The sequence below is a fragment of the Oikopleura dioica genome, chromosome 1 (assembly GCF_907165135.1).
Source record: "Oikopleura dioica chromosome 1, OKI2018_I68_1.0, whole genome shotgun sequence".
In the NCBI taxonomy this organism is placed as follows: domain Eukaryota; kingdom Metazoa; phylum Chordata; class Appendicularia; order Copelata; family Oikopleuridae; genus Oikopleura; species Oikopleura dioica.
The window spans coordinates 5,632,949-5,658,471 of NC_137291.1; the positions used below are offsets into that span (position 1 = coordinate 5,632,949).

Consider the following 25,523-nt stretch of genomic DNA (forward strand, 5'->3'; position numbering starts at 1 on the left):
ACTTCCGTAGTACTAACTTCAGAGGCTGGCGTCGTCTCAAGAGATCGACGATGACGTGAGAAAGTTGCGAAGGTGGTTGAAATCATCGCAACGAAAAAACGAATCATCTTACTTTTTTATCAAAAGTGCGAACTTCTGTGTTTATTCGCCCACTTTATAGAACTCGTGGCTAATACAGGATTAACGAAAATAAGACTCAAAAAGTATCAACAGATTACTGTTGGTTCTATTCTTACGCTGACCGGAGCGTATTTGACCAGGAAACTTGTCGATTCAGGTTCGAGTCATCGTCTATTATTACAGGGTTCCTAACTGCACAACCGGATACTCCGCGTGGTCCGACACTTGTCCCTCCAGCCCGCTAAAGTTGCTGTAATAGATCCCACCTGCAATGTCAGTCCTGCAACAAAGAAACAAATTTGACGATTTTCTTCAAAGTTGTATCGAAAGAAAACAGTCCGCGTTTGTACTGTCCGTATTGTGAAAAATTTTATTAGAAGCTGGCGAAAGTAGAAAAGAATAATAACGAAAGAAATGAAGAAATCGAAGGCCAGATGAAACGAACTGATAGTGGGAACTTTTCGGGATTCTCTTTTTTACAAATATTGCAGAAGATAGAAGAGGGATGAACGTTTTCTGTTGTTGATTGCACATGTTTGCTCATGATGGCGGCGGGGCATTGGCTACTCCTGCAGAACCCTAGTAAATCAACGGTAAATGAGCGAAAAAGGCGATATTCGAACCTGTGTCAGATAACCAGCATGGGCGGTACCGGATTGAATCGCCAGAACTGGCCTGTCTTCAATAAATAAGTCGTGTCTCTGGGAAGAATAGGATTTCCAGATTTCAGACTCGTCGAGGATTTCAGCGACCTAAATTTCTTTCTTTCTCTGGTTCAACTTTTCATTTTACCTGCGGCCCATATTCAGGACATTCCATGAAGGCCTTCAAAATCTTGACAATCTGCGCTTTTGACGACTTATTCACGCGATTCAGAGACAATTCCTAAAGCGACTGTAAATTTAGAAAATTATCGAAAAGGTAACCTCGAGGAGAGCTTTGACGAACTCGCCATCGTTTGAGATCGCCTGGGCTGTAAGGTTTGAATTACTGTGGTTCGTAGCTCGGAATATCGTTTCGAACGCTATCATCGCCATTTGATCGTCAATAAGACATCGCTAGAATCACATTACCATCTAATCAATTTGCCATGGCTACCTTGAGAGCTCTGAGCGAGCCTTGAATCTCGCCGATTTGTCCAACGCAACTTGATTCCATGCACAAAGCGTTGAGTAAAAGAAGAATAGGTCTTAAATATTGCGTTTCTCCGAGTCGCTTTATCAAAGTCGGTAGAATTCCCATGCCAGGAACTACAAAAATCATCAGCAAAAGCGATCAAGAGTAAGGCCCTACCGAGTTTTGAAAGATTAATTTGAGTAGTGAAAAGACCGCAGCCAGCTTCGGAAAGTTGATCGAGCTCGTTTTGATCGACATTTCCGTTCGTTGGTTCTGTCAGATCCGTGATTCTGTCGAACAGCTGCGTGATGAATTCTTTCGGCCTTCTCAACTGCCAACCAGGGTTTTGAAGCAGGAGTCGGATATAAACACCACCAAGGATAAACTCCTTGTTTGGAAGGAACGATTCAGTTGGGGGTTTCCAGTCGATCTCGGGGTTCTTTGCTTGTTGCTGCGAAAGATCTCTGGCACTGCGTTCCAAATAAAGAGAAGTCTGCTGACGGGTCTCTTCGCTCCAGATCAATTCGGGGTTTTCGTGAATTCCTTCGTAAAGCGCTACCGAGGCTTCGGCATTGTCGGCCATGGCATCGGCAAAAATTGGTGGAAGAAGCTTTGAAAGAGAAATTCGAACGCGCGGGCCGGATAGTCGATCAGATATTGCCTGATTAAAATTGATAACAAGAATAATTTTAGTCGAATTCAAACCTTAGCGAGCAAAGCAGCAGCTTCTTTCCTCACAGCTGGCTCGGTGCTATTCGCAAACAAGTTTGTCGTGTACAAAACACCTCCAGTTGGAATAAATTGTTTCACTATTTCTGGATGTGAGCTCAGCGCGCTCAGGACTTGAAGGAAGAATTGGTGCTCTTGAGCAGTCAACCTTTCGACAACGAGCAAAATTGAGCTGAGAAGACGTTGTTGCGCGATAGCAAGGACGACTTCTTGGACCGAAGCGACGATTCCGAAAATTCGAAGGGTGTTCAGCTGGATCTCGCTTGTCGTGTGATCGTTAACGAAGAAGCTGCTGAGGAGACGGAGGCTGTTTACGCATTGCAAGGAATAGGGCTGATTCGCGGAGAGAACATGGAAGACTGAGCTCAGGGCCATTGAGGTTTGATTAAGTCGAGTTGGATCAACAGTTCCGTCGACTCCGATCGAGGCGAAATATTGAGCTTGATTACCAAGATAGTCAAGAAGCGATTTCAGATAGCCCTCGGGATCAGGAAGTTGGAATTGCGGCTGTTCGTTGAAAACGCGGACGAAAACGCCTTTTTGAAAATAGAAATTATTCTTTTCTAATGAGAAACTTACCATGAACAATGAGCTCTTCTGAATGTGCTGAGATCTTGAAATTCGCCATCCTCGATAAATCAACTTCGCTTGCATCTCTCAGTGCTGTTTCCCGCTCTTTCTCCAAAAAGTCCGCGAGTTCGTTTCTCGCCATTCCTTCCCAAATAAGAAGCGGTGTTTCTGAGTTCGTTGTGAACAGCTTCAACATCAGCGCGAGATCTCCTTGCTCCATTAGACTGACGAGGTAGGAAGTCATGCAGCAATCCAGGCAGCGGCGGATATCCGCGTCTGTTTTTAGAGTTGGCAAAAGACCGGCGAGGACGATGATCGCATGGAGAGCTTGCTTTGCAAGTTTGTTTTTCTGCTCTTGTTTGTTGCTCTCCATGTCTTTTTCGATCCCGGCTTCTTCTAACGTGTAGTCGTATTCGAACAGATACTCCATCAAAATCGGTAGCACGCCTTGATTGATCATCGATTTACGAAGCTCTGGAATCATTCCAAACGCAGCTACAGCTTCTACAGCCGCAAGTTGAAGTTGTACAAGGTGTGAGCAGAGAAGCCTGATGATATCTTCCAATAAGCTCTCTGGTTCTTCCGTCAGGCTTGCAACGCAAGATGGGAATTGCGCAGACATCGTCAGTGTCCTGCAGACAAAGAGACAGACCTTTGCGTCCAAGTCAGTGGCTTCGGAAGATTTTGAAAGGGTTCCCATGCAACGATTGAGCGATCTTCGCAACTCAAACAAGCCCTTTTCCCGATTCAACTCTTCAGCATTCAATGCCGAGCAGCAAACGGTGTAATACGCTAGCTCGACCGAAGGCGATAGAAGTTCCGCATCTACCTTTGAATAAAGCTGTTCGTCGTCAGTTTCAGACTTGACAGTTTCAACCAGCATCGGATAGCCGGCGTACTTGTACGGCTCGAGCTCAGAGCGATAGTTTTCGAACAGAATGGCTTGGGCCTTGATGAGTAAGCGGATGTTGACAGGGTTAGGCCCGTCGACTTCATCTGATTTGGCAGCAAGTTGCTCGTACGCTTGGTTCACTGCTTGGAACATTTCCTTGCCCTCTGGATTTTTATCCGGATGGTACTTTTGTGCCATTTTGAAATAGGCCTTTCGCACTTTTGGTTCCGAAAACGGCCCAGCAGCAGGGTCAAGTCCTAAAGTTCGCAGAGCATCATCTTCTGACAGTCCACCAGGTTCCTTGTTCAACTCGGCTCGCCAGTTATTAAGGGTGTCTTTCAATAAACGCACAGGGTCGCGAATCGGCCACTTTGGAAATTTTTGTGTGTTCGTAAGATGGCGCAGGTAGTAATAGCCACAGAAGAGTTCTTTCTCTAAGCTTGGGTAGATAATTTGAGGAAGTGGAATGTATTGGTAAATGGCACGGGTATTGGCGCGCAGTCGGGGCGAAAAATCTGCCACATGCGCCGCTATCTTTTCGATCGCTAGAAAAATGATTAGTTTTAAAATTTATGAAGAAATTCTACCTTGGCGTCTCATTTCAGAGTTCCAAATAGCTTCAGGTGTGTCGAACTCGCCAAGGAAAATTTCAGAGAACTTCTCGACCGAATGGTTTTCAAGATAGTGGATCATCGCTTCAGGAAGAATTTGACCGAGGATGGAGCGGGACTTCAACGAGTTGGACATGATTTCTTCTGATTTGAAACTTTGCAAGAGATGGGTCATTTTGAGGAAGACTGCGATTGGAAGAACGTTGTTGCCAGTGTACATGATGATGAAGTAGAAAACGCCGGTGAGGTACAATCGGGGCATGAGAGGCGAGTCGACCAAGATAAGCGGTAGCAGCTTGGCTACTTTTTCAACCAAAGTGACGTCGAATGTCAAGAGGAGTTGGACAAGGTGTGGCAAAGCGTCGGACATGCAAAGAAGCTGCTTGACTCGTGGTGGTGGACGAATAAGTTGCCCATTCGTGCCTCGCGCCGGATATTGCTCGCACATTTTTGTGAAAATGTTCAAAATCGTCGCGCTGAGCTCCGATTCCGACAAGATCGGCTCGCCCTCGCCCAAGAGCGTCCATTTTAGCTGAGGGACCTCAACGAAGCATCTCCAGCCGTCCATGCCTTGTGCCCAAACTTTGGTTCGTTCAGTAATGTCGCCTTCTTCATAAAGTCGTTTCATCTCGCTCGAGCTAATGGGCCCTGTTCGATCCTTTTCTGCAGTTGAACCCTTGGCCGACCCGTAGTACCACTCTTTTTCCTCCAGTTCTGCTTCGAGCTCTTCACCAGCGATGATGGCATTCCGCTGAAGCACAGTCGTCTTTGGCCTGTTTTTCTGCAAGTGAGCGAGCGTTACCAAATCTATCAGCAGTTTTACTCCACCAGCGTTAATCACTAGCTTCACATTATCCCGATAGAGCATCAGTTTTTCAATGAACATGACGAATCGATCTCGTTCCGCTTTATTCTTCGTTGTCTCCAAAAGCTTGACAATGTAACCAGCATCTTCGAACAGGCCGATTTCTTCATAACAGCGCTCGTATACGATCGCCATTGCGTGAAGGCACTGTACTTTCATACTCGAAGAAGTGGTGAGCAAAAACCGGTGATAAAGCTGGGAGAAGAACGCTGGAGACTGATGGATAGTAAGTCCGGATTGTTTGCCATCCATGTCCAGTAAAACACGGAGGTAGTAATCGCCGACCTTGACCTCTGAAGCTAGCGAGTTGAACATCACCTCAAACTCGGCATAATTCCAAGCTGCGTCTTCGTTACCGATAACTGCCACGGCGTCTGTAAAGGTTCTGATTTCGTTCTCAAGTGTCACTCGTAGTTCTTCTCGTGTTTTGTAGTTCCAAATTAAATCGGGCTTTTGATGATCTTTGTAACACTGATAATAAAGCAAGTTCCAGTTCTCCTTGATTTTCGTATTTTCACGGCGGCGGCGGAGGACGATCGGTTTCGGTTGTGATGCTTGTACTTCTTCGGGCGGCTTGGATCTGTTTTGGATACCTCGCCAGTGAGCTAGAAGCGCTTTTGTCTGTTTTTCACGGCTCTTTCGACCTCCAAAAGTTGTGTTTCAACCGCCGAGATTTCACTCATTTTTGTCGCAACTTTCAAATTGTCTCGATCGAGCATTTCACCTTCATCAGTCAAAACGACGGACTCGCTTGATTCCAGACAGCGTAGAAGGCCGGCTGGGAGAATTTGTCTAAGAAGCTTTTGCGTTGGCCCAAAGTTCGTCGCCCAAAGAGCGATTAAACGTCGAGAAAGACCTCGATTAGCAGCGGCACGAGTCCCAACAGAAAAGAGCGCAGAATGAGTGTGGATCAAAAACGCGCCTTCATCGATCGCAAGAGTTTGCAAGTTCTTGACGACTTCTGGAGACCCCTCTTCAATCATCGCTTGCATCAGGAGACCAGCTGACTTTTGAATAGCCAAACTTGGGTGTTGAAAGAGCTTGAAGAACGATCTGCCCAAGCCGGCGATGGAAGTGAGCATCCAGTCGAAATTCTCGCCCGCTGTCGTTTCAGAAAAGGGAGGGCAAATGACGAATGTGAATAAATCCAGCAAAGCAGAAATGATCAAAGCGCCAGAGTTTTTGTCACAATGAGATTTCAACTTCCCGAGAAGGAGTTCCAGAAACTTTTGCGAAGACAACAAGGAGATTTTGTTCAACTGTTCTTGTCGCAAATCAGCATTGTCATGCATCGGGCACATAAGTGCAGCAAGAGAATCAACAGCTGCACAAAGGACAGCATCATCATCTGCTTTTAGCGCTTCCACAACACCGGCTCCGAGGGAATCTCTAAAACGCGCGAGTGTTGTGAACGCAGAGAAACCAGCTTTTGAGCTGACCAATCTTCTCAAAGCGAAAAACTTGGCTTCTGGGTCCTTTACTTTCGCGGAGAGAAGGGCAGAAATCGCCATTTCGATTAGTTTTTCTTTATTTTGCGCAAAGAGACGCTCTTGACTAACGGCAAAGGCCAATCCGGATGCTGAAACATTCGCGTTGAATCTCAGGACTGCATCGTCTACGTCGTTGCCTCCTGTTCCGAGGAATTTGAGAAGAAGGGTTTCAATATCTTCATCAGGGCCAGCATAGAGAGGTGCCCATCGCATGTGTGGATCTCCTGGCGAGCTTTTGACGCAAACATCGCGATTTCCAGATCCACGGACAGAGTCCAACAACGTTGCTAGAAGAGAATCACGCTCGGGAGAAAGATAACAGTTTTGTCTTCTATTGTCGAACTCGATGATAAACTGTTGGGGATTTGCTTTCGATCTGGCAATTCCAGCGATGCGCTGAAGTGAGCGAAGAGAAGCAATAGAATAAGTGGCTGGATCTCGCTCGATAAGGCAGTTTTCCGTGAGGCAGAGAGCGCGACGCGTGCTTGGACGACCATCCGGCCGGGTTTTTGTTACGTTGAACTCAACGTATGAAGTAAGAGCTTCATCAGTCGAGAAGTCGCCCATTCGTCGCGAATGAAAGTCGACAGATGAGATTCCTGGCTTTATTCTTTTCAAGCCGATGCAGAGATTTGCCGCTGCTGCTTCTTGACAAGCTTGGATAATTTCATTCCTTTGATTCGAGCCAAGAAGGTAGAGCCGTTTGTGCTCTTCGTAAACAACCACGAAGCCGCCATTGACATCGGTGACTTCTGTGAATCCTTGTATTAGGCGATAGTCGAATCGGTGCTTGATCTGTCCTGTTTTGAGAACGACGTACATACTGGCAGGGCCAACGATGACTGTACAATGGTCAACGCTCTCGTCCCACTTGTGCTTCACAGCGTTGAATCTCGCCACATTTGCGAGACCGGCCATTTTCTCATAAAACTGCATCGCCTCTGTCATCAACTCGTCTCGATGCTCAGTCGAGAACTTCATCGTCTCCACTTTTCCCTTTTTCTTGATGTGGATAAGGAACTCGCTTTGGGAGCGCGACTTTGAATCGAGACTGATTGTATTGAGCTCGTCCCATCCCCAAGCGTTCGTATCTTCATGTGGGGCGGATGGGTTGAAAGTTTTCAAACCTTTCTTGGTAATCGCAAAGAGCCGCTTGTATTTGCCACGCCAGCTGTGCTTCGTGACATAATAAACAGCCTGTGTTTCACTCATTTTCTTTATTTTTCGTACTCAAGTCATTTTTTTCTATCTGAAAATAAATTTATAGTAGATTTTGAGGCGTAAGAGCAGCTCTGAGTGCAGTTTTACAAGAATAAGGATAATAATAATGGTCGCAGAAAAACAGGTTTCCTTTCAAGTGAGGGTGTATCCATCAGAGTTATTAAAAAAAGGTTAAAATAATAATACGATCTTGTCTTTTTTCCAGTTGTTTTCTTTTCAATAAGTGGCGTTGAGTGTGTTGGGTGTCTTTTTTTATTACATATTTTCGTTGCTTATTCCAATGATAATTGAAGTGAGTCATAGGTACTGTCGTCTTCTCTCGTTCAAGAGAGAAGGAATGCGCCCTGGCCTTCGGAAATGGCAAGGAGCAGTTTTTCGCGCATCAGCTTAAAGGGTGTTCTCTTCGATGATTTCAACTGATTGATACCTGAAGCGTCGGATAGTCTGGAAGCTTGAGATAATTCTGACAAGTCATGACGGACGGCAGATTATCCTCTGGATTCTCTCCTTCTTCGACCGTCTTTTTCACCACCGTCAAAGGAGGGTTCAGTGACTAAAAATCAGAAAATAGAAACAAGAGTTAAAATGGAAACTCAGCGCGGGTATATTTGTCCGACACTGGCGCGTGAAAAACATACCCGCGCGCATTCTTATTATTTACTCGCGGGCCTGTTAAAGAGGATACTGAGTAATCTGGTGATTTTACTAACCTTGAGCCCGCCGACTGGGAGATGAGGAGAGCCCGTTGAGAAGCGGAGGAAATCCGCTTGCTCGTCACCGGTTAATTCGGAGAGAACGGTGTTGAAGAACTGAACTGCTCGGCAATTTGTGGAGTAACCATGGTCGAAGCGAATGGCAGTTTCAAGCTCAAGAACCTAAAAACCGTTTTTAAATAAAAATCGCCTCTCATTTACTCACCGTCCATCGAGCTCTTTCTGACCCGCAGAAAATTCTTGGCAGCTCCCATGGATGGAAGATTTTCAAATGCTTGATGTCGCACACTTCGCTGAAGCCGATCTTTATCGCTTGAAATTGTCGTCGAACACCCTGAACTCAAAATATAACTCGAGGTTCGACAAACTCAAGTACCTCAAGCATCGTCCAGTGAGTAACAAGATCGATGTACTTTGAAAGATTGTCGCCATTGACGGCTTTGCTTGCACCACTCTTCATCAACTCAAACTTGTTGAAACCGGGGAGGACGAAGTCGAGGTAAAGCTCGTCGATGCTGTCAACTTCTCCATTTGCTAAAAAAATATTTTAAATAGGAAAACAAAGGAGACCGCTTACAAGAGAATGTTTGCAGCTGCTGAAGAGAACGAGCCAACTGGGCGTCGAGTTCGTAAAGGTCCCGGAACTTAAGCGTCTCTTCTTCGGACAAAAGATAGCGACAGAGTAGAGGCGAGAGAGGTAGATCGAGAAGACGGCTATCTTTAAGAGCTCGGCCGAGCAGTTGTCCGAAGAACTGAAATCAACGATGAGAACGATCAAAAATTGAAGAGAAGGTACTTTGAACTTGTTGGTGATGTGAGTAACGGTACTCTTTTTGCAGGACTTTGCGATAGGATTAGGGAAAAGTCCTTCGCCACGGGTGGTGGAGTCGATCACTTGAGATTTTCCTATTTCTTGGTTCAGCGATTACTTGATCAAAAAAGAGAAAAAAAAATGAACCAAGCCTTTTAGATTATCTTCAATTTGGCGATGGCCTCTCCAAAGACCCAAGTCTGTTCTTTGGATCTCCTTTGACACCTTAAATAATCATGAGACGCTGGTAGAATGTTCTGAAACTAACCAAAGTGTAAAACTCAAGTGTAGGACCGAGGCCAGTGCCGACTTCATCCGAATATTGAACTTCGATGTAGGCGTTTGAATTTTTCGTTTTGTTAAGCAGCTCTTCAGCGTCTTGTAGAATTCGGCTTCGGTCGACGATTTTCTTTTCCCGCGAGCTGCGCTCCGAGTTGAGTCGTCGACTGGAGCTCATATCGTGGTCGGGGTTGCGCTCGACGAACTTGGCGAGGGCGCGTTGTCGGTCAAACGCGGTAATGTAGAACAGATAGCGTCGCAGGTCAAAGGGCAAAAGGAATGAACTGTTTTCAATGAGATCAGAGAGCCAGCTGGGCAGCGTACCCGAGAGTACGTTTAATGGATCCTAAATTGTTTTTCTTTGAATTTTTCTTTTGATAACCAACAAACCTGAAGTTGACGCCAGACTTTTGAAGTGATGGAATGGTTTTCGAATTCCTCGGGTTCGATGAGCATCTTCTTGCTGCAACTATTGCTGGGCGAAAAGAGCGTTTGCCAGAAACGCGAGAGCCCGAATAAACCACGCAAAAGCCCAACTAAATACGTATTTGAGAAAAAAAGAAATGAAGAATGATTCCGTACTAGCAGAGAAGAGGGTCGCTTCATCGTTTTGTTTTCCGGTCAAGCTGGTAAAATAAGGTCTGATAGGGTTTTCTTGTGATTTGACGACTCCGTCGGTCCAGAGGGGCGAATCGGATGAAAGGTGCTTGATCTCGTGAATTTTTGGCTGCTTTTCTTTTTACTATCTTGATCCATGCTCTGAAGAAAGACCATAAGTACTTTTTATCGTTCCGCCGTTTAAAATTTCTTCCTAACTCATATCCAAACCGGACTTTTAGTCTAGTATACCTATCGTCTAATTTTGCCTAATATTTGCGCCCAACAAGAGTGGGTTATCAACTACAAAATACCTCTTTTGGGATAAGCTTGTAAGTAATCGTGAAGGTTCGTCCCCAGATCATATTCTGATATTCTTCGTCATCGGAGAGTTCAGAGCCAGACTCTTCACATTCTCTGATCGCCTGGTAGATTGTTATGTTCGGCGCCAGTTTTTGGCCATTGATGAAAAGGTCAAGGAGTCGCTGACCCCGAGCGAAGGCGATGAATGAGGGCTGATCAGACTCGTCATCGGATTCTTATTATCGTTTATCAATCAAAAAGAGATGAAGCGAAAGGATACCTGAGTCGTTTTCTTCAGAGTCGGAATTGCGAACTTCTGTGACGGAAAAACCAAAGCCCTTCATCACCAAATGTCGTTCAATGGCAGAAACGGGCGCAAGAGGGTCAATTTTAACAGGTCCACTCGTCCATTGCTTCGTCTTTGGGCAACTTGGGTCTTTTTGAAGGACACATTTGACCTTTTTCTTTTGCTTAGTGTTCATAATTCTGTGAAACAAAAACGAATCAAGCAACCTATTGAACACTTTCCTGACTATGCTGCGAGCCACCGGTCATACTTCGCCCATGTTGAATGTCAAACAATTTGACTGGGAACTTTTCCACATGCGAGACGATTTGGTGAATCTTAGCGACAAGCTTCTCCAGGAGCTCTGTGTTTTGAGGGATGACAACATCGGTAGTGTTCAATTCGGATTCTTTTGGCAGCGATGCGAATACTCGGAGAAACTCTTTTTGGTTGAGCGACGAAGCTTGGAGATATTCGAAAAGGCTTTCCATTATCTTCGTGTGGATGATTTCGAATGGGGATAAGTCTTGTGCCTAAATAATAAACGCTCGTAAAACAGTATTTTTCACAAAATTACCGTTAAAATAGAGGCGAACTGCTCTAGTCCCTGAATTTGCTTGCTCAAATCGCCTTGTTTCAGCATTTCATTGACTTCAATCAGTTGCGTAATCAACGCGCTTTGCCCTTCCTCATTTTCTTGATCCTTGAAAAATTCTTCGAGGATTTCCTTCGATTCCTGTCGCGCCCAATTGAGCTCGATTTCCTTTCGTGATTGTGAATCGCATCGGTTTCGGTAGTGAGACTGAGTTTCGGTCTTTCCTGAAGAGGTAGGAATCTGGAGCATGGAATTGGCGGAAAGGGTCGTGGCGGAAGTGGCGGTGGAGCTTCCTTCCGCGGATTCGCTGCTTGGTGCTGCTGGGGGAGCTTCGGGCTCTTGTTCTTTTCGCTTTACGTCAGTTGGAAGAGTGGGGATAGGAAGTGGATTCGTGGGTGATTCAAGAGATTCCAGAGCTTGTTGAACTTTTATTTCTTTCTCGACATTGGCGATCGCATCGTTCAGCTGTTCCTTGACCGTCTTTTCCGTCGCATCTATTTTCTCCGCATCAGGATAGAGCTTTCGGCTGGGCATAAGAGAGGTAAGATAAGAACCCGATTTTCGCGACTTGACTCGTTTAGTCTCAGATTGGCTTCCAGCAAATCGAAGTGGTCGGTTTTGATCTGAAGGTGTCGTCGCCAACGATGCCGGAGCGCTCAGAGGGCCGGAAACACTAGTGCTGTGGACTCGCAATTTTCGCGTCTGCAACTGCGTCAAGCAATGAACAAGGCCTTCTCGCTGGAACTTGGACTGGAACTCTGGGAGAATCGATAGGACAGTTCTTGTCAATTGCAACGCAGGGACAAGGATACGCGTGTCCGATGAATCCAAGAGCTGCTGAATCTGACTACAAGTTTCGCTCTCCTGCGACGCCAAAAGCTCTCGAAGAACATCAGCTGTTGTGCTGTAAGACATTCTGATGACGATTTGAATGACGGAAACGCGCACTGAAGTGTTTGGAGCAGCGTTGAGAAGCTTCCAACAAAGTGGGTAGAGAGACTTGATCAATCCTGCGCACATTTTCATGTCATTTTCGCTCACTTCAGCAGCTGGGCTGGGCGCACGCTCGGAAGCCTCTGACTCGTCATAGTCGTCGTCGAGAAAGTCAGTGTCAAGATCAAGCTCTATCGGATGCTCGACTCGCTTTTCCGTTCCTTTTGGCAAAAGCGCAGTCGCTAATCGAATCGCTTCGACGAGTTCTTGGGCTTCTCGCTGAGGACTAGCAGCGATGTCGACAGTCAAAATCCCCTGCAAGGCACTTGGAATCGACGATTCGCAAATTTCAACCTGTGTCTGTGGGCAAGCCTCGGCCATGTAAGTCAACGAACGAAGGCAGATCGTCGCCAAGTTCGCGGACAAATTCTGAGGATCGCAAACCACTTTGATCAAATTCTCAGCGATGTTCGAGCGTCGCAATTTCTCCATAACTTCAGAATTCATCGTGTGACGCCTGTCGACGAGCTTGCAGATCGCCTGGATGCTGAGCTCCATTGATCGACGATCAGAGTGCTGAAGTCGGGAGACAATTGCTGGAAGAGCATCTTCGACGAGATGGAATTCCGTCCCGCAGTACTCGAGAGCACGCATGCAGGAAAGGACGATATTTAACGCGTGCCGTTGAGCGACGATCGAGAAGAAATCAAGGAAGAGGACAACTTGGGAGCAGCCTCTTTCCAAAAGAATCTGACGGCCATGGCGCGCAGAGAGTTTTTCTAAGCAAGAGAGACTTTGTTCCGCGACGCCGAGGAGGCCATCATCGTGAATGCAAGCCACTCGCTCGAGCAAAGCTGGAATCGCTTCGGAAACGGCTTGGAGAGATCGTGGGAGAGACTCGAGCAAATACGTCAAAGCTCGCGCGGCGTGCTGTGATACTTCAACTTCGTTATCTTTCAAATGCGTGATAAGAAGGGGGACGGCGGCGCGATAGTTGAACCCAACTAGATTATCCTCCGTTCCCATACACAGCATTTGACAAAGATCAGTCAGCGCGGGCAAAGCGCCGATTCCGACGTGACCCAGTTGCTCAATCAATCTCGAGTGGCTCGAATTGGGCATCGGCATCATCGATGTTCGGATGATTTGCTGCATTCTGGGGCCGAAAACTTGGAATAGATTTTGTGGGAAGCGACTCTCAAGCATGCTCTGCAGCTGGCGCAGCTCTTCTGCGTGCTCGTCCATTGCTTGCTGTTCTGGATTGGACGGATTTGAGGTGGATTGAGGCGCGTTTTGGGAGTTGGCAGCAGCTCCAGAGGATGGCTCTTCGGAGGACTCAAGGTTTTGATTGCCTCCGGAAGATGGGACAGGAGCGTTTTCCTTAAAAATTAGAGTATTTTATCTGAAGGGTGATTCGAGCATTGTTAGAAAATCGCCTTTAGCTTTTGGTCACTGGGTTAAGTTTATTTACCTGTCCTTGCTGATCATTTGACTGATTACTGTCTTCCATTCTCTGCTGCGATCTGTCGCGATTTGAGCTCCGCCTCCCTGTTCCTAGTGAAGTACAGCCACCCAGGGTGTTGGCTGACGGTCGCCTCCTTTTCTTCTGTCTATTCGACTTGCTACTCGGCCTCTTTCGGCTGTTCTTCGGAGACGCGCTGACTTCAGGAGTCGCTGGTGGCGGCGGGGGAAGCTCTTCTTTTTTCGGAGATGGTTTAGGCTTCTTCTTCTTTGGACTTGAGGAAGAAGATGATTCCCCCCGTTCGGAAGTGCTCGCTTCAGGAGCCTCTGTACTGTAAAACTCTGGTTTCTTTAACTTGTTTCTGGGCCGCAAAGATCGTGATCGCTTATTCGATTCGCTCATGAGTACATTCACTCATTTAGAAAAACTGCATGCGAAGGTCCCTTTCCGACTTTCGACTCTAGAAAGATCCGCTTTTGAAACTCAAATTTTGAATAATTATTATTTAATAAAATTTCCGATAGTATGATGAGGTTTTGTTTGTTGGTTTTTGCTTTTGATGATTGGAATTCATTTTGGAATGAAGTTGGTAAAGTTGCGAAAAGTTTACTTTGAAAAGTCTAGTAGATAGGAACCGAAAAATGTCTCAAAGACATGATACAGATGATGTCTCGCGAGGATGAAGAAATAAATGATGAAATAATCGAGGCAGTTTAATGACGAATAAATGAGCAAGAAATCAGTCGAAGAGGGCGCCGACCACAATGTCGGAAATGGAATCGTCGTAGTCGTCGAATTTCGAGTTTCCGTTGTAGAAAATTGAGCCTTTTGGGATGGGAGCGGGGAAAATCGGGATTTTTGAGTTGATGGCTTGGTCTTCGGTGTTTTGGAAGTCGAGGATGTTTTCTTCGGGCACGACGGCTTTGACGAATTTGAGCAGGTAGCGAGGATATTGAGGCCAGCTTCCAACGGCTAAAAATTGGTTCATTTTAGAGGACAAAAGGTAAATAATCGTATTGACACGCAATTTTACTGTTGCGTGTCATCCCCCTGACCCAAATCTCGTAGTCCACATGATTACACAGGGTGAAGTCGAGAGTTCCCAATATTTTGCGTATAAAAAGAGCCTCGGAGAAGAGATTTTATAAAAAGATATGAAAATGAAGCAAAATCAAAAGATCAAATTTTGCCGATACTTAACGACTGCAGTCAAAATTTCAGATGAAAAAGACTTTCTTTCGTACAATTTCTGAAATAAAGCTTACCTAAAATTCTATCTAATAATCATGAGTTTTGAAAACTGAAATTCATGGGTCGTTCTCAACATTATATTTCAAAGGTAGATGATATGAATGATAAAGATTTATCTCAGGCTCTCATCTTTTATCAAGATTTTGAATAGGGATTAGATAGGGGACGTAGAAAATTTTTTCATGTATAAAGGTCAGCTGCTAAAATAGTGAGAAGTACTCCTCTAAATACGATTTTTTTAATTCAAAGAGAAAATAAGATATGAAACGAAGATATTTGAAATGATATGGCATCTATAAATGCTATGGCTAGAGTTGGTATGTTTCTTGCTTTCTTCTGAAATAAAATAAAACCTGAAAAGTATCTGTCCAGCATCAATCTTCTCTGTTCCAATCCAGCTTCGCTTCTATTCTCGGTAAATCGCGAGGGGAAATGCGGAAGTCTCAAGTCTGAACACACTCACTCGAAATCAGTTGATAAGGGATATTCGCTTACATCCGCATTTCTCAGCTGTCGCCTTGAGTGGTTCGGCCAGGGGACGAATATCCGAGTAGCGGTACCATGTCTCTGTCTTTCGAGAGCCTACTGTAGCTCTAATATTATTATTTTGAGAAGGAAACAAGAAGGAGAACTTACTCTATGAGAAAATACGTTTTTCTGTCGTTGTTTACTTGAAATTTACTCACACATAAGTCCATATTCTGAGCTGAAAGATCCAATTTAAAGGTGGATAAATACTGTTTGTTTTATTTAAATATTATATTAAAATTTTAAATAAAAATGTTGTTTGAGGTTTCAGGTGAACACAACGGACACAATATGCAGATTCTTATTTTTTAAAATCTATTTTAATAATAATAATAGAAATAGTGAATGAAGACAGACGGGGTTTTTAAAGTTTTGCTAGTGTTTGAAACTATAATTGTATAAATAGAAAAAGTGTTTTTTTTACTGTAGTACGCCTTTTTTAGATGCAACTGAAAGTTTGATGAAGTATCTTTTTTGGTATATTTTATAAGGGAAAGAGGATCACAGTGATGAAAGTTGAGAAAGAACTTGAAGTGGAACAGAATGACGCTTTTTTAATGTTTTTCAGAGTTTGTTGTTGTTTGTTTTCAGGGTTGATTGTTTAGCCGCTGCGTAGAAGTTAAGCATCACGAAGATAAACGGCTTCAGTCCGTCGCCGAGAACGAGAGTGTACTAAAAGAGGGTAGATAATGGACTGTAGAAAGGATGCTCTTACTTTTGAGGTGTCTTTGAATTGCAGCGTCAAGTTCGCCTTATTATCATCTTCGATGTTCGTCAACGCGTGCGCTTCCTGGTGCACAATCACATTTCTCGTCTTTGCTTCGTAGAGCCTGATGCCCTCGAGCCAGTGGATGCCAAGGTATGCTGTGGCGTTGTTGTAAATCACCTCGACCAAAGCTTCCTTGATGTCTCGCACATTGTCATTTCTCGTTTCTTTGATCGACTCAAGCCAGCTTTTGGAACCGGAGCAGCGTAGTTCCATTGCTCGTACTTCTCGCTGCGTCGCCATCCGGATCAGAATATTCGCTAGAAATTGATCCACAACCTTTGTTTCAATCGAAAATCCTACATTTCTTGTCGATAATATGAGCAGAGAGAAGTGGCGTTCCAAAGACGGGTTTTGACCAGCCTTCCCAGTCCTTGGGCAGCGCGTCGTAAAATCGAAGCTCTTGAGAAGTGAGCATCATCAGATAGTGCTTTCGCTCGTTTTCGTGGAAGACCCAGTCCATTCGAATACAATATTGAGCTGAACAATTATATTACTTTTGCCGATCTTTGATTGGCTCAGATAAAGAATACTGGCTTCTTCTAGGTCATTCTCTTTGATTGCCACAAAAAGCGAATATTCGTCTTTGATTGGCCAGAATCCCCAAATAAGCACACATTCCCCATAAATTTTATAGCATAAAATCCTTGTTGAGACTTACAGGCAGTGTTGAGATCTTTCAAAAACTGGTCGCACTTGGGCATGCTCGCCTGTTTCGCCAGAGCTTCGTTGAAGCTTTTCATTTTGGTGAAATGATTCTTGGTCCTTTGCAGCGCCAGAACACAGTCATCCGCGACCGCTTCTGACTCGCATTTGACTACGATCCGATTCGACAGACAACCTGAGGCGACCTGAAAGGGTTTTCTAGGGACGGTTATAGAAGAAGATTTACCTCGATACAGTGATCTCCGAATTTAGTGGCGCGGGAAAGACGGGCCATCCACAATGGGTTGCAGCCGAGTTCTTGGTAGATTTTGGACAGTTCGATCGGCCAATGGGTCGTTTTCCAAGTTTCGCTTCTTACTTGCAATCGTAATTTGTCGCCAGAACTAAATAATTTCTTTGTAATTTTTTTAAAAGAATGTCATTTGCTTACCTTTGAATTGCATCTACCGCCTCTTTGTGCGTCGCATTAAGCATCGATTTCTCATTACAAGCGATGATTCTGTCGCCAATATTAATATTCGAATGTCTTCTGTCACATTTCGAAATGAAGATCGGCCTCGAGCTGCCACTCTGATTGCTTTTGTCGCCTCCTTTTATCGAGATTCCGAAGGAGCTGTTTTTGCGCGAAATTTCGACAGTTCGGATTTCTGTTCCGCCATCTTTGATAGTTTTATCGAAATAGAAAGAAGAAGGAACTACCTGTAGAGTCGGTTTTGGAATAGTAGTCGATTAGTCCCGTACTTTGATCAATCGAGATTTGCGCCTGAAATGAAAATTTGGCTAAACTGAACATAAAAAAATTGTGTCCCAAAATGGGCCCACTTTGAGGCATGATAATCCACTGTATCTTTTATGAACTTAATCTCTAAGAAACCTGTCTTTGAATAATCTCTAGTAACTGCGGCATTTTTCGCTTTTTTTTATATGAAAGTGTACCGCGCAAAAGAAGGATCGAAAAAATGCATCTAGAAAATCCAACGATTTGTACCTGAATTGGTGGAGACGGATCGCACACATCATTTCGAACATAAACTTGAACTGGAATCCTCTTCATTTTTCTCGTTTTCGTTTTACAAATCAGCTTCTTTTCATTCTTCAACATTTAGTGTGAAGATTTGAAGATTCAGTCAATTCGAATGTACAAGATTTTTTAATCTTTCGGCAGGAGAAGTTAATTTCTTTTTACATTTACAGAAGCGATGTTTCTTTATTATAACCTGACATATTTTTGATAAGAAATAGGGAGACGCTCGGTTCGTGTACCAATTGGTATTCGAATACCAAAATTGGTATTCAAATACCAAAATTGGTATTCGAATACCAAATTTCGTTAAAAAGTCCGAATTTGATACACCTAAAGAGACCCTATGACGATTTTCAATAAGGATTTCTGAGTGAAATTCTGACCCCCCTTTTTTAATAGCTCATTGAAAAGAGCGTAAAAAGTTATCCCAGATTTCCCCGGAAAAGGATGAAATTTCCGAAGAAATAGCGTCATGGCACGTGACTGAAGTCCCAAAAGTACCAAAACTTTCCCGCCCGGGCATTTTCGACTCGTCTGAGATACAAGAGCTTGTAATAGCTCAAAATGATCGTCTTGGCGAGTTCTTGGTGGGCATCTTATTTTCATCCGTCTTCAACCCTATTTCATCCCTTTATCTATTGCTAGAAAAATAGAAATTTAAAAAAGGGTTGAAAAGGGATGAAAACTTGATGCCCACCAAGAGCTAGCAGAGACGATCATTTTGAGCTATTACAAGCCTTATTAGCTCAGACGAGTCGAAAATGCTCGAGCGGGAAAGTTTGAGTTTTTTGGGACTTCAGTCACGTGCCATCACATCATTTTTGGAAAACTTCATCATTTTCCGGGCGAATCTGGGATAACTTTTTACGCTCTTTTCAATGAGCAAATAAAATAGGGGGTAAGGATTTCACTCAGAAATCCTTATTGAAAATCGTCTATGCGCTCCGCGCCTGTCATGTAGGAAACTTTTGGAGAGGTTTACTAGTTTTTGAAGGAAAAAATATGATCCGGTAAAAAAAATTTGGTATTGGAATACCAAAAATTGGTATTCGAATACCAAAAAATTTTGGTACACGAATCGAGCGTCCCCGAAGAAATAATAAAAGAAATGAAAGGCAGCTCGGGCAGGTAAGAGTTACAAAATCGGAACTAGGATGCTCTAGGGTGGGCGAAAATGGTCAAAAAAATGGGGAAGGAGGGTTCCTCATCCCTTGCGGGGGCCATCTTCCTTTTGCCAACCCTAGGGGATAAGATATGTTAGAAAAATAAAGTTGAACAAGTTTTTTTTTGAGGTTTGGAATTGACGGGACTGAAAGAAGAAAATCTGAAACTCTAGGAGTCGTAGCCATTGATTTCGTGGCCCTGTAGATCGAGAACTCTCTCGTTGCTCTGGCAGATTTGAAGCTCTCGCTCTAAGTCCTCCGTCAAGCTGGCGAAGGTCTGACGCTCCTTGGGATTACTGTCGCGCGGCTGCAGAAAAAAAAGATTAATGCCGCGGATCTAAGACCCTCAGAATTGAATTTAAGAAATCGAAAATAAATTGCGCAGCCACGCTCCTTTTCCAACAGTCGGCCATGATTTGGTAGATGCTGCGCGAGGCGAAAGGCGGATGAGCCAGGCGATTACCATCTTCGAGGAAATCCTTCACCTGAACAAATCTGTTTTAACGACTATTGAGGCCCACACGCCTTATCCTAGGCCCGGCGACCTGAGTAGAAAATCTGAGTAAGGGTCTAGATATTTCCGCGGCATGTCTCACCTCTTGTGCGGTCTTAGTCTGATAGGGCGCATTCCCTAAACTAAAAATCTCCCACATAGTGACCCCAAAAGCCCAGACATCCGATTGCGTCGTGAACTTGTGCTCCTTGATGCTCTCCAGTGCCATCCACTTCCAGGGCAGTTTCCCGCGGGATGAGCGGTAGTAGTTTTCTTCTTTTGAGAGGCCGAAATCGGACACTTTCATCGTCAGGTCGGAAGAAACGAGGATATTGCGAGCAGCTAAATCGCGGTGGACGAAGTTGTTTTCCGAGAGGAAGCACATTCCAGCAGCGATCTTGAAAGATTGTTTATTAAAGTTAACATATTTCTATGTGACATTTGGGCCAATAAGAGGGAAGTATAATTAATCTCAACGAATCAAAAATCAACCCCAAAGAAACCCTACAATCAACGCTAATTCAACAGTCTACTCGAAAATAACGTCATTTTTGAGCAAGTGGTCTTATTATAACTGTAAATAAACTGTACCTGGAATGAAAATTTGATTAAATCTCCGTCCGTAAGTCTGAGCGACGAAGACGCCTAAAAATTCATTTCAAAATCAGCCTTTATCAATGAATAAACAAACCTTTGCTCCATTTTCCCTTCTTTCTCTGATGTCCTTCAAAACATTTCTCAGAAACTTGAGCAGGTCTCCATTCTTAAAAAAAAGCGCGTCACTCAAAATGAAAAAGTCCTTGCCTTACCTCCGCATATTCGATTACGAGAAAGGGCCATTTGGTCGGCTCAGGGGTGTAGCCGCAGCCCAGAAGTTGAATCACATATTGGTGGTAATTTCTGTTCTGGTTTCTTTCGATAAATCTCTGGCGGTATTCAGCGACCTAAATTTTTCAGCGATTAATTAATCGAAAAGCGCTGGTTCTCTCAGGGGAGGATAAGGAGATCATTCTGCCATAAATCGAACATGACTTCGAGTAATGACCGCATACTGGGGATTATACCACCATTAACTGTTCCTTCCCACAAGCAATTGTATACTGAATGTAATGTTTTTAGGGTCTTTTTTCGGCAAAGTTAAAATGGAACGGTAAAATTATCGTTTTTACGCGTCAAAAATGCTCCTTGATTCATTATTTCCCACTTGTTCGTCACTCTTTCGTCGAAAGAGCAATCCTAATCCAGTTAGATTTTGCGATTTGTCTCGAATGTGACGTGAAAAGCAACACGAGTAACAGTAATCCTGGATTACGACAAATTCTCGATAATTACTATTATTACGATGGCGCACCTCCGACATTTCCCACCTATAAATAGCATCCTGTCTAGGTTTTTTCAACTCAAATTTCAACAAGAAAAATCTAAAAAAAGTCAACAATGATTTCCTCCTTCTCTTTCTTCCTCCTTGTTTCCGCCCGCAAGCATGAAAACACCGAACTCGGTTTAATGCTTTCAAAGTCGCTGATGGCTTCTGTACCAAACCACCGACCCCCGATGAGCTTTCAAACAGGTCTCCTAAGGCGAGGAAGGAGCTATCGACGCGATGGTTCTGATGATCAAGTCTGCTACTTGCACAAAACCATGCGGGATAGCGAAACTATTGTCAATGACAACATCTGCGGTGACCATATTACAAGAAGATACCTCGTCGACTCGGTAAAGTGTTATTGTATGATCCTTATACAAATCTTTGATTCAGGTTTGTGGTCGAGGTGAAAGAAGCTGCTTCAAATGCAACTCAAATTTCGTTAAAATTGATGTTCCCGACATTGAAATCGCGAAATGCATTCCTCCAGTAGTTGATCTTTTCGACTCGGCTAGCGTTTCTCATCTTTGTCATGTAACGATGAGATCTTATGGGATCTGTGAATCTCCATCTGATCAAGGAACCTGCGGGGGTCTCTACTCTACCTACAGTTTTAACAGTAAGCCGAGTTGAAGTCTTTTTTTCCTCTATCGAAATTTTAAGCTAACGAGCGAGAACGAAATCTGTTCAACTACGAGTGTTGCAAGATTAGACTATCCGATCCGGGAAATAAGATCGGATGCAGCCCAAAAGGATACAAGACGAGAGAACTCGAACTGTAAGGCACAAAAATGCAAATATCCTTTCTAACTCTTAAAATTCAAGCTCGATCGAAAAGAAATCCGGTCAAGTTGTGACGATGCGATTTTCTCTCGCTATGCCCCAACGATGCTGCGCCGACATTTAGATTTTTTCATAAAAGTTAAATTTGTTGATAGTTACTGAAATTCTGCTTGTACGTTCTTTTTGTTCAAAACCGTTTGCCAACCAGAACTGATATTTTGTTGCAAATATACATACGGAATAGAAATACGTCTCCTTTATACAGAGCGTATGTTAGCCATTTTTTGTTGAAATCAACAAAAAGAATCGCTTTTAATATATAATTGGTTGAATGATTTAGCATTTTCGCGAGAGTGCAATATTCTCCTTGATGATCAAGGCTTGATCCTTACCTTCATCATGATTTTGAGTTCTTTGAACAAACTCTCCAACGCCATCTTTTGCTCTTCCGGATTCGCGTTTTCCACTCTTCCAACTTTGAGCGCGACCCTTCGTTTCTCATTAATCTCGCTTCTGATTACAGGAATGTCGTCTGTATTGACGACGGAAGTGTAGACAACGCCAAAGCAGCCATTGCCGATTTCCATTTTATTCCCTTTTTGGATCGATGAACTCTGAGCCCGATTAGATTAGCTTACCTCCGAGCAGCTCGTACTGGATAATATAATGAGCAGGAATGTGATTTTCGAAATCAGCAGGATTGCCAGCCAGCAAGGGTGCATCTTCCCAACCAGGGCGCATCTTCAGGTCTTGAAATGGGATTTGCTTCAAGCCTCCTTTTTTTGAGAATTTAGACTAAAAACACAATTTATTTTTTGTAACTGATGAATTTCATGAGTCACGCTAACTTCCCCAAGACGCTAACTTCCCCAGACGCTGACTTCCCCAGACGCTAACTTGCACAACCTTGGGGAAGTTAGCGTTTTGGGGAAGTTAGCGTCTTGGGCAAGTTAGCGTCTGGGGAAGTTAGCGTCTTGGGCAAGTTAGCGTGACTCGAATTTCATAGACACGAAAGTTTCGTGACGATTCGTCACTGACGAAACAGTAATCTGAACTCGGCAACTTGTGAAGAAACCTGAGTCAGGCGACCTGTGTCAGGGCTTCTCTCTTCCTGGGCTTCGTTATTTACCTTGATCAAAATTCCGATTCCAAAAACAACGATCGCCGCCAACACCGCCGCCCCAATAATCCAAGTCGTCGAGCCAAGATCAAGAAGGGACATTTTCTTCTCAAACAAGTGAATTTCAAAGACGGTATCTTCTACGCCAAGAGAGTTTTCTAGCGTACAGCTGTATACACTCGGCATGTCGGGATTGATCGAATGGATGGTTAGGCTTTCGTATTGGTTGTGATAGGAGTAGGAGATTTTCGAAGAAGAGGGTGGTTGGAGATTCAATTGTTCGATGGGGATCCAGGCATCATCCTTTCGGAAGAGCCAGCTAGCTTTGGGAAACGGCGCGCAAGTTGGATAACGAACGTTACAGACGAATGTGACAGTAGATTCAATTGGGGCGGTGAAGTAATTTGGCCGACCGCAGTTCTCCAGCTCATCCCTTCCGCTGAAATTATCCTGGCATTGCTGATGGCTGGCGCAACCGTCGACGCATTCAATGTGCGCCCGAGGAGAGCTAGATTCTTGCTCGATTTCTAGCGCAACTTGAAAGTGGTCTTCTGCCCCGCAACTTTTCTCCGCTTTGCAGAGAAATGTATCGCCGAAATTTCCATCAAACGAGTCAATCACTGGATAGCCATTTTCAAAAGAAAAAAGGGAATTTTCTTCCCGAATTTCGCTTCCATTGGAAAACCAAAACGACAATTCGACATTCTCGTCAATTTGCCATTTTCGGCAAAGATCGGTCGTTCCAAAATCAATTCGTTCGCCGCAATGTGGCTCTATCGTTTTCTTTCTCCGGACTTTGGATTCGGAAATAAGCCGGGCTGGTGGAACACAGTCAGGAAAAACGACTGGGAGAAGAAAGAAGAAAATTTGTATTGAATTCATTATTTCTAGCGCTCGAAAACCGATTCAGATAATCTCCTGCAGAACGAAGGAATTTTCATTCTAACAAAAACATTTTTAATTTCTTAACTTGTTTGTTTTCTTTGAAAGAATATACAAAAAAAAAGATAACGGAATAGAAAAACACGGTTGACACTTGACAGGAGATAATTGCAGTGAAAGATTCTAGCAGCTTGATAATTGATTGTTGTTCAGTTTTGACATTTTGGAAATTTTCAAAGTTCGACTAGGCTTCTTTTTCTTTTCAGACCTGGCGTTGAATTTCTTTGAGCAGGCCTTGGCGGACTAGGGGTTCTACATTTGCTCGAGGCTAAACGAGATGATCATTTCAGTGTTTTTTCTTCGTTTTCTTATGAACTTACCAAAAAATATCTACTATTCTTCTCAAGCGTAATTCTATCGCCATTCTCTAGCTCCACATCGCCGACATCTTCAACGCAAGTGACCTAGAAATCGTTCAATTCCATCTTCATCCCTTCGTATCATACCTCGACATAGAGCGATTTAGGCGGCGTCTGAATCTGTGTAAAATCCAAATCTCCCGATCCTCGCATCAGTTTCGCAAGAGCGCGGTTGTATTTGTGCGAGTACGTTCTTTCCGAAGCCGACAAGTTTGAGCGCAAATGATCTGGAATGACGGGGCCTCCTTGCCAGCGAATTTCGCGGATTTTCTCCAAACGTTTCATGTGATACGCGATCAGGCAGCGCTTGTTTCGCTCAATTCCCGCAGCTCTAAAAATATAGTGATGGTCTGAACTTTGAGCGAAAGTCAAGTGTTCGGCAACCGGCGATGAACCCTGTCTCAGGTTTTCGTCGGAGGTTGTCAAGTCTAGGACAAGGGGTTCGATTTATTTAAAAATCCTTCTGTATTCATTACCTGAGACAGACATTTGTATATGTGCTCCTTTCTTTCGGGGTCACATCATTCAAATCCGCCGAGTCCTGAATCAGCTGATTCATCGCCGTCGACGAAATGTCTTCTCTGTTTTTATTCGACAGGGCAATCGATTCGTCCACAATTTCACGGACAGCTGTATCGTCGTACGCCGGCAACGAGTCCTTCGCTCTTGCCAGGTCGCGAATCAGCTCTGCCGCCAATTCACCCGACATTTTTTTCTGAAAGAAAAGCTTCGTCAATCGACAGTAGTTGGTGGCAGTCAAGCTTCTTTCTAAGTAGAACGGAACAGTTCTAGTACTGTAACTGGAGTCGAGAGTTACATGTCCATCCACTTTGGTTTCTGTGGAGGGGGTCCGCAAGGGTGGAACATTTTCTTCAGCAGGTTGAACTGAATATGAATTTAGGCCTTGATGATTCTGAATCTAAGCTGACTCTCATGTGTAGAATCCTGAGTCAGTGTCAGAATTAAAAAAAATGATCGACATCGTAATTCTGGCGAAGCCGGTTCGCAGCTTCGTTTGTAAAAAAGCGGCTTTCTTTGAGAGTTCTTCCTAGAACCCTGACTAAGTTTATGACACAGGTTTATTCAGATTTTTCTTTACCTGAACTCTTGCTCTGGATTCATTTTCGCAAATTGCAATGTGCGAAAGAAGGTCGCCATGGCCGATGTAGCTAGAGAAGACGAAGATTAGTTGATTTATCTTTGAAGGATTGAACCTGGCGTAGCTGTCGCGGTGAGTGTGGACCATCCATTCCCACTTGGTGAGATCAGCGTGGCCAGTTCCGTTGTATTTGGACTGGAGATGCTCCATTTGGGAGAAAATGTTGTAGCGGTCGCCCATTTTCGTAGGGTTGCTTCAATCTGAAAAGAAGAAGAAATTAAGAAAAATCCACGTAGTAGTTTTTGAGAATATCAAAATTTTCGCCTTTTATGCCAAAAAATTCAGCAAAACCAAAGATGAATAATAAAAA

At 44.0% G+C, this 25,523-nt stretch overlaps 7 protein-coding genes across 8 annotated transcripts; all 7 read right to left on the minus strand.

The window, feature by feature from the left end:
* Nucleotides 1-472: 472 nt before the first annotated feature.
* Nucleotides 473-7,639, minus strand: LOC145695445 (dnaJ homolog subfamily C member 13-like). Its single transcript, XM_081772431.1, is given in 10 exon segments — nucleotides 473-699; nucleotides 744-872; nucleotides 913-1,005; nucleotides 1,047-1,178; nucleotides 1,219-1,370; nucleotides 1,414-1,897; nucleotides 1,942-2,501; nucleotides 2,545-3,972; nucleotides 4,015-5,523; nucleotides 5,526-7,639. Coding segments are annotated over 10 exon segments (6,606 nt in total). The 5' UTR covers nucleotides 7,606-7,639; the 3' UTR covers nucleotides 473-660.
* A 34-nt stretch (nucleotides 7,640-7,673) lies between these two features.
* On the minus strand, nucleotides 7,674-14,049 carry LOC145711775 (E3 ubiquitin-protein ligase TRIP12-like). Its single transcript, XM_081789464.1, has 17 exons — nucleotides 13,603-14,049; nucleotides 11,181-13,511; nucleotides 10,840-11,136; nucleotides 10,598-10,781; nucleotides 10,329-10,552; nucleotides 10,267-10,273; nucleotides 10,000-10,152; nucleotides 9,808-9,953; nucleotides 9,407-9,763; nucleotides 9,291-9,363; nucleotides 9,124-9,233; nucleotides 8,905-9,079; nucleotides 8,704-8,861; nucleotides 8,533-8,661; nucleotides 8,325-8,489; nucleotides 8,042-8,167; nucleotides 7,674-8,000 (listed from the first exon to the last, which is right to left on the minus strand). Exons 1-17 carry the CDS (start codon nucleotides 13,993-13,995, stop codon nucleotides 7,938-7,940), a joined length of 5,091 nt encoding a protein of 1,696 aa, XP_081645590.1. The 5' UTR covers nucleotides 13,996-14,049; the 3' UTR covers nucleotides 7,674-7,937.
* A 51-nt stretch (nucleotides 14,050-14,100) lies between these two features.
* LOC145710846 (uncharacterized) lies at nucleotides 14,101-15,552 on the minus strand. The gene is made up of 4 exons (XM_081788585.1): nucleotides 15,481-15,552; nucleotides 15,340-15,437; nucleotides 15,198-15,293; nucleotides 14,101-14,565 (listed from the first exon to the last, which is right to left on the minus strand). The coding sequence occupies exons 1-4, from the start codon at nucleotides 15,540-15,542 to the stop codon at nucleotides 14,333-14,335; spliced, it is 489 nt and encodes a 162-aa protein (XP_081644711.1). The 5' UTR covers nucleotides 15,543-15,552; the 3' UTR covers nucleotides 14,101-14,332.
* A 43-nt stretch (nucleotides 15,553-15,595) lies between these two features.
* On the minus strand, nucleotides 15,596-17,917 carry LOC145704446 (syntrophin-1-like). Of its 2 annotated transcripts, none has more exons than XM_081782960.1 (8): nucleotides 17,793-17,917; nucleotides 17,504-17,567; nucleotides 17,235-17,451; nucleotides 17,031-17,187; nucleotides 16,800-16,989; nucleotides 16,442-16,618; nucleotides 16,088-16,398; nucleotides 15,596-16,044 (listed from the first exon to the last, which is right to left on the minus strand). In XM_081782960.1, the coding sequence occupies exons 1-8, from the start codon at nucleotides 17,904-17,906 to the stop codon at nucleotides 15,937-15,939; spliced, it is 1,338 nt and encodes a 445-aa protein (XP_081639086.1). In that variant the 5' UTR covers nucleotides 17,907-17,917; the 3' UTR covers nucleotides 15,596-15,936. The 2 variants fall into 2 exon arrangements, with proteins under 2 accessions (XP_081639086.1, XP_081638387.1); XM_081782261.1 differs by having other exon boundaries at nucleotides 17,235-17,463.
* A 46-nt stretch (nucleotides 17,918-17,963) lies between these two features.
* LOC145700321 (fibroblast growth factor receptor-like) lies at nucleotides 17,964-23,691 on the minus strand. Its single transcript, XM_081777950.1, has 9 exons — nucleotides 22,763-23,691; nucleotides 22,272-22,428; nucleotides 22,026-22,228; nucleotides 20,294-20,428; nucleotides 20,176-20,247; nucleotides 20,076-20,129; nucleotides 19,588-19,881; nucleotides 19,385-19,476; nucleotides 17,964-19,287 (listed from the first exon to the last, which is right to left on the minus strand). The coding sequence occupies exons 1-9, from the start codon at nucleotides 23,633-23,635 to the stop codon at nucleotides 19,161-19,163; spliced, it is 2,007 nt and encodes a 668-aa protein (XP_081634076.1). The 5' UTR covers nucleotides 23,636-23,691; the 3' UTR covers nucleotides 17,964-19,160.
* A 21-nt stretch (nucleotides 23,692-23,712) lies between these two features.
* Nucleotides 23,713-24,763, minus strand: LOC145711248 (DNA replication complex GINS protein PSF1-like). The gene is made up of 4 exons (XM_081789006.1): nucleotides 24,531-24,763; nucleotides 24,142-24,385; nucleotides 24,016-24,099; nucleotides 23,713-23,963 (listed from the first exon to the last, which is right to left on the minus strand). The coding sequence occupies exons 1-4, from the start codon at nucleotides 24,761-24,763 to the stop codon at nucleotides 23,898-23,900; spliced, it is 627 nt and encodes a 208-aa protein (XP_081645132.1). The 3' UTR covers nucleotides 23,713-23,897.
* Nucleotides 24,764-24,800: 37 nt separating this feature from the next.
* Nucleotides 24,801-25,413, minus strand: LOC145711143 (splicing factor 3B subunit 5-like). The gene is made up of 3 exons (XM_081788908.1): nucleotides 25,269-25,413; nucleotides 25,154-25,223; nucleotides 24,801-24,939 (listed from the first exon to the last, which is right to left on the minus strand). Exons 1-3 carry the CDS (start codon nucleotides 25,391-25,393, stop codon nucleotides 24,868-24,870), a joined length of 267 nt encoding a protein of 88 aa, XP_081645034.1. The 5' UTR covers nucleotides 25,394-25,413; the 3' UTR covers nucleotides 24,801-24,867.
* Nucleotides 25,414-25,523: the final 110 nt, after the last annotated feature.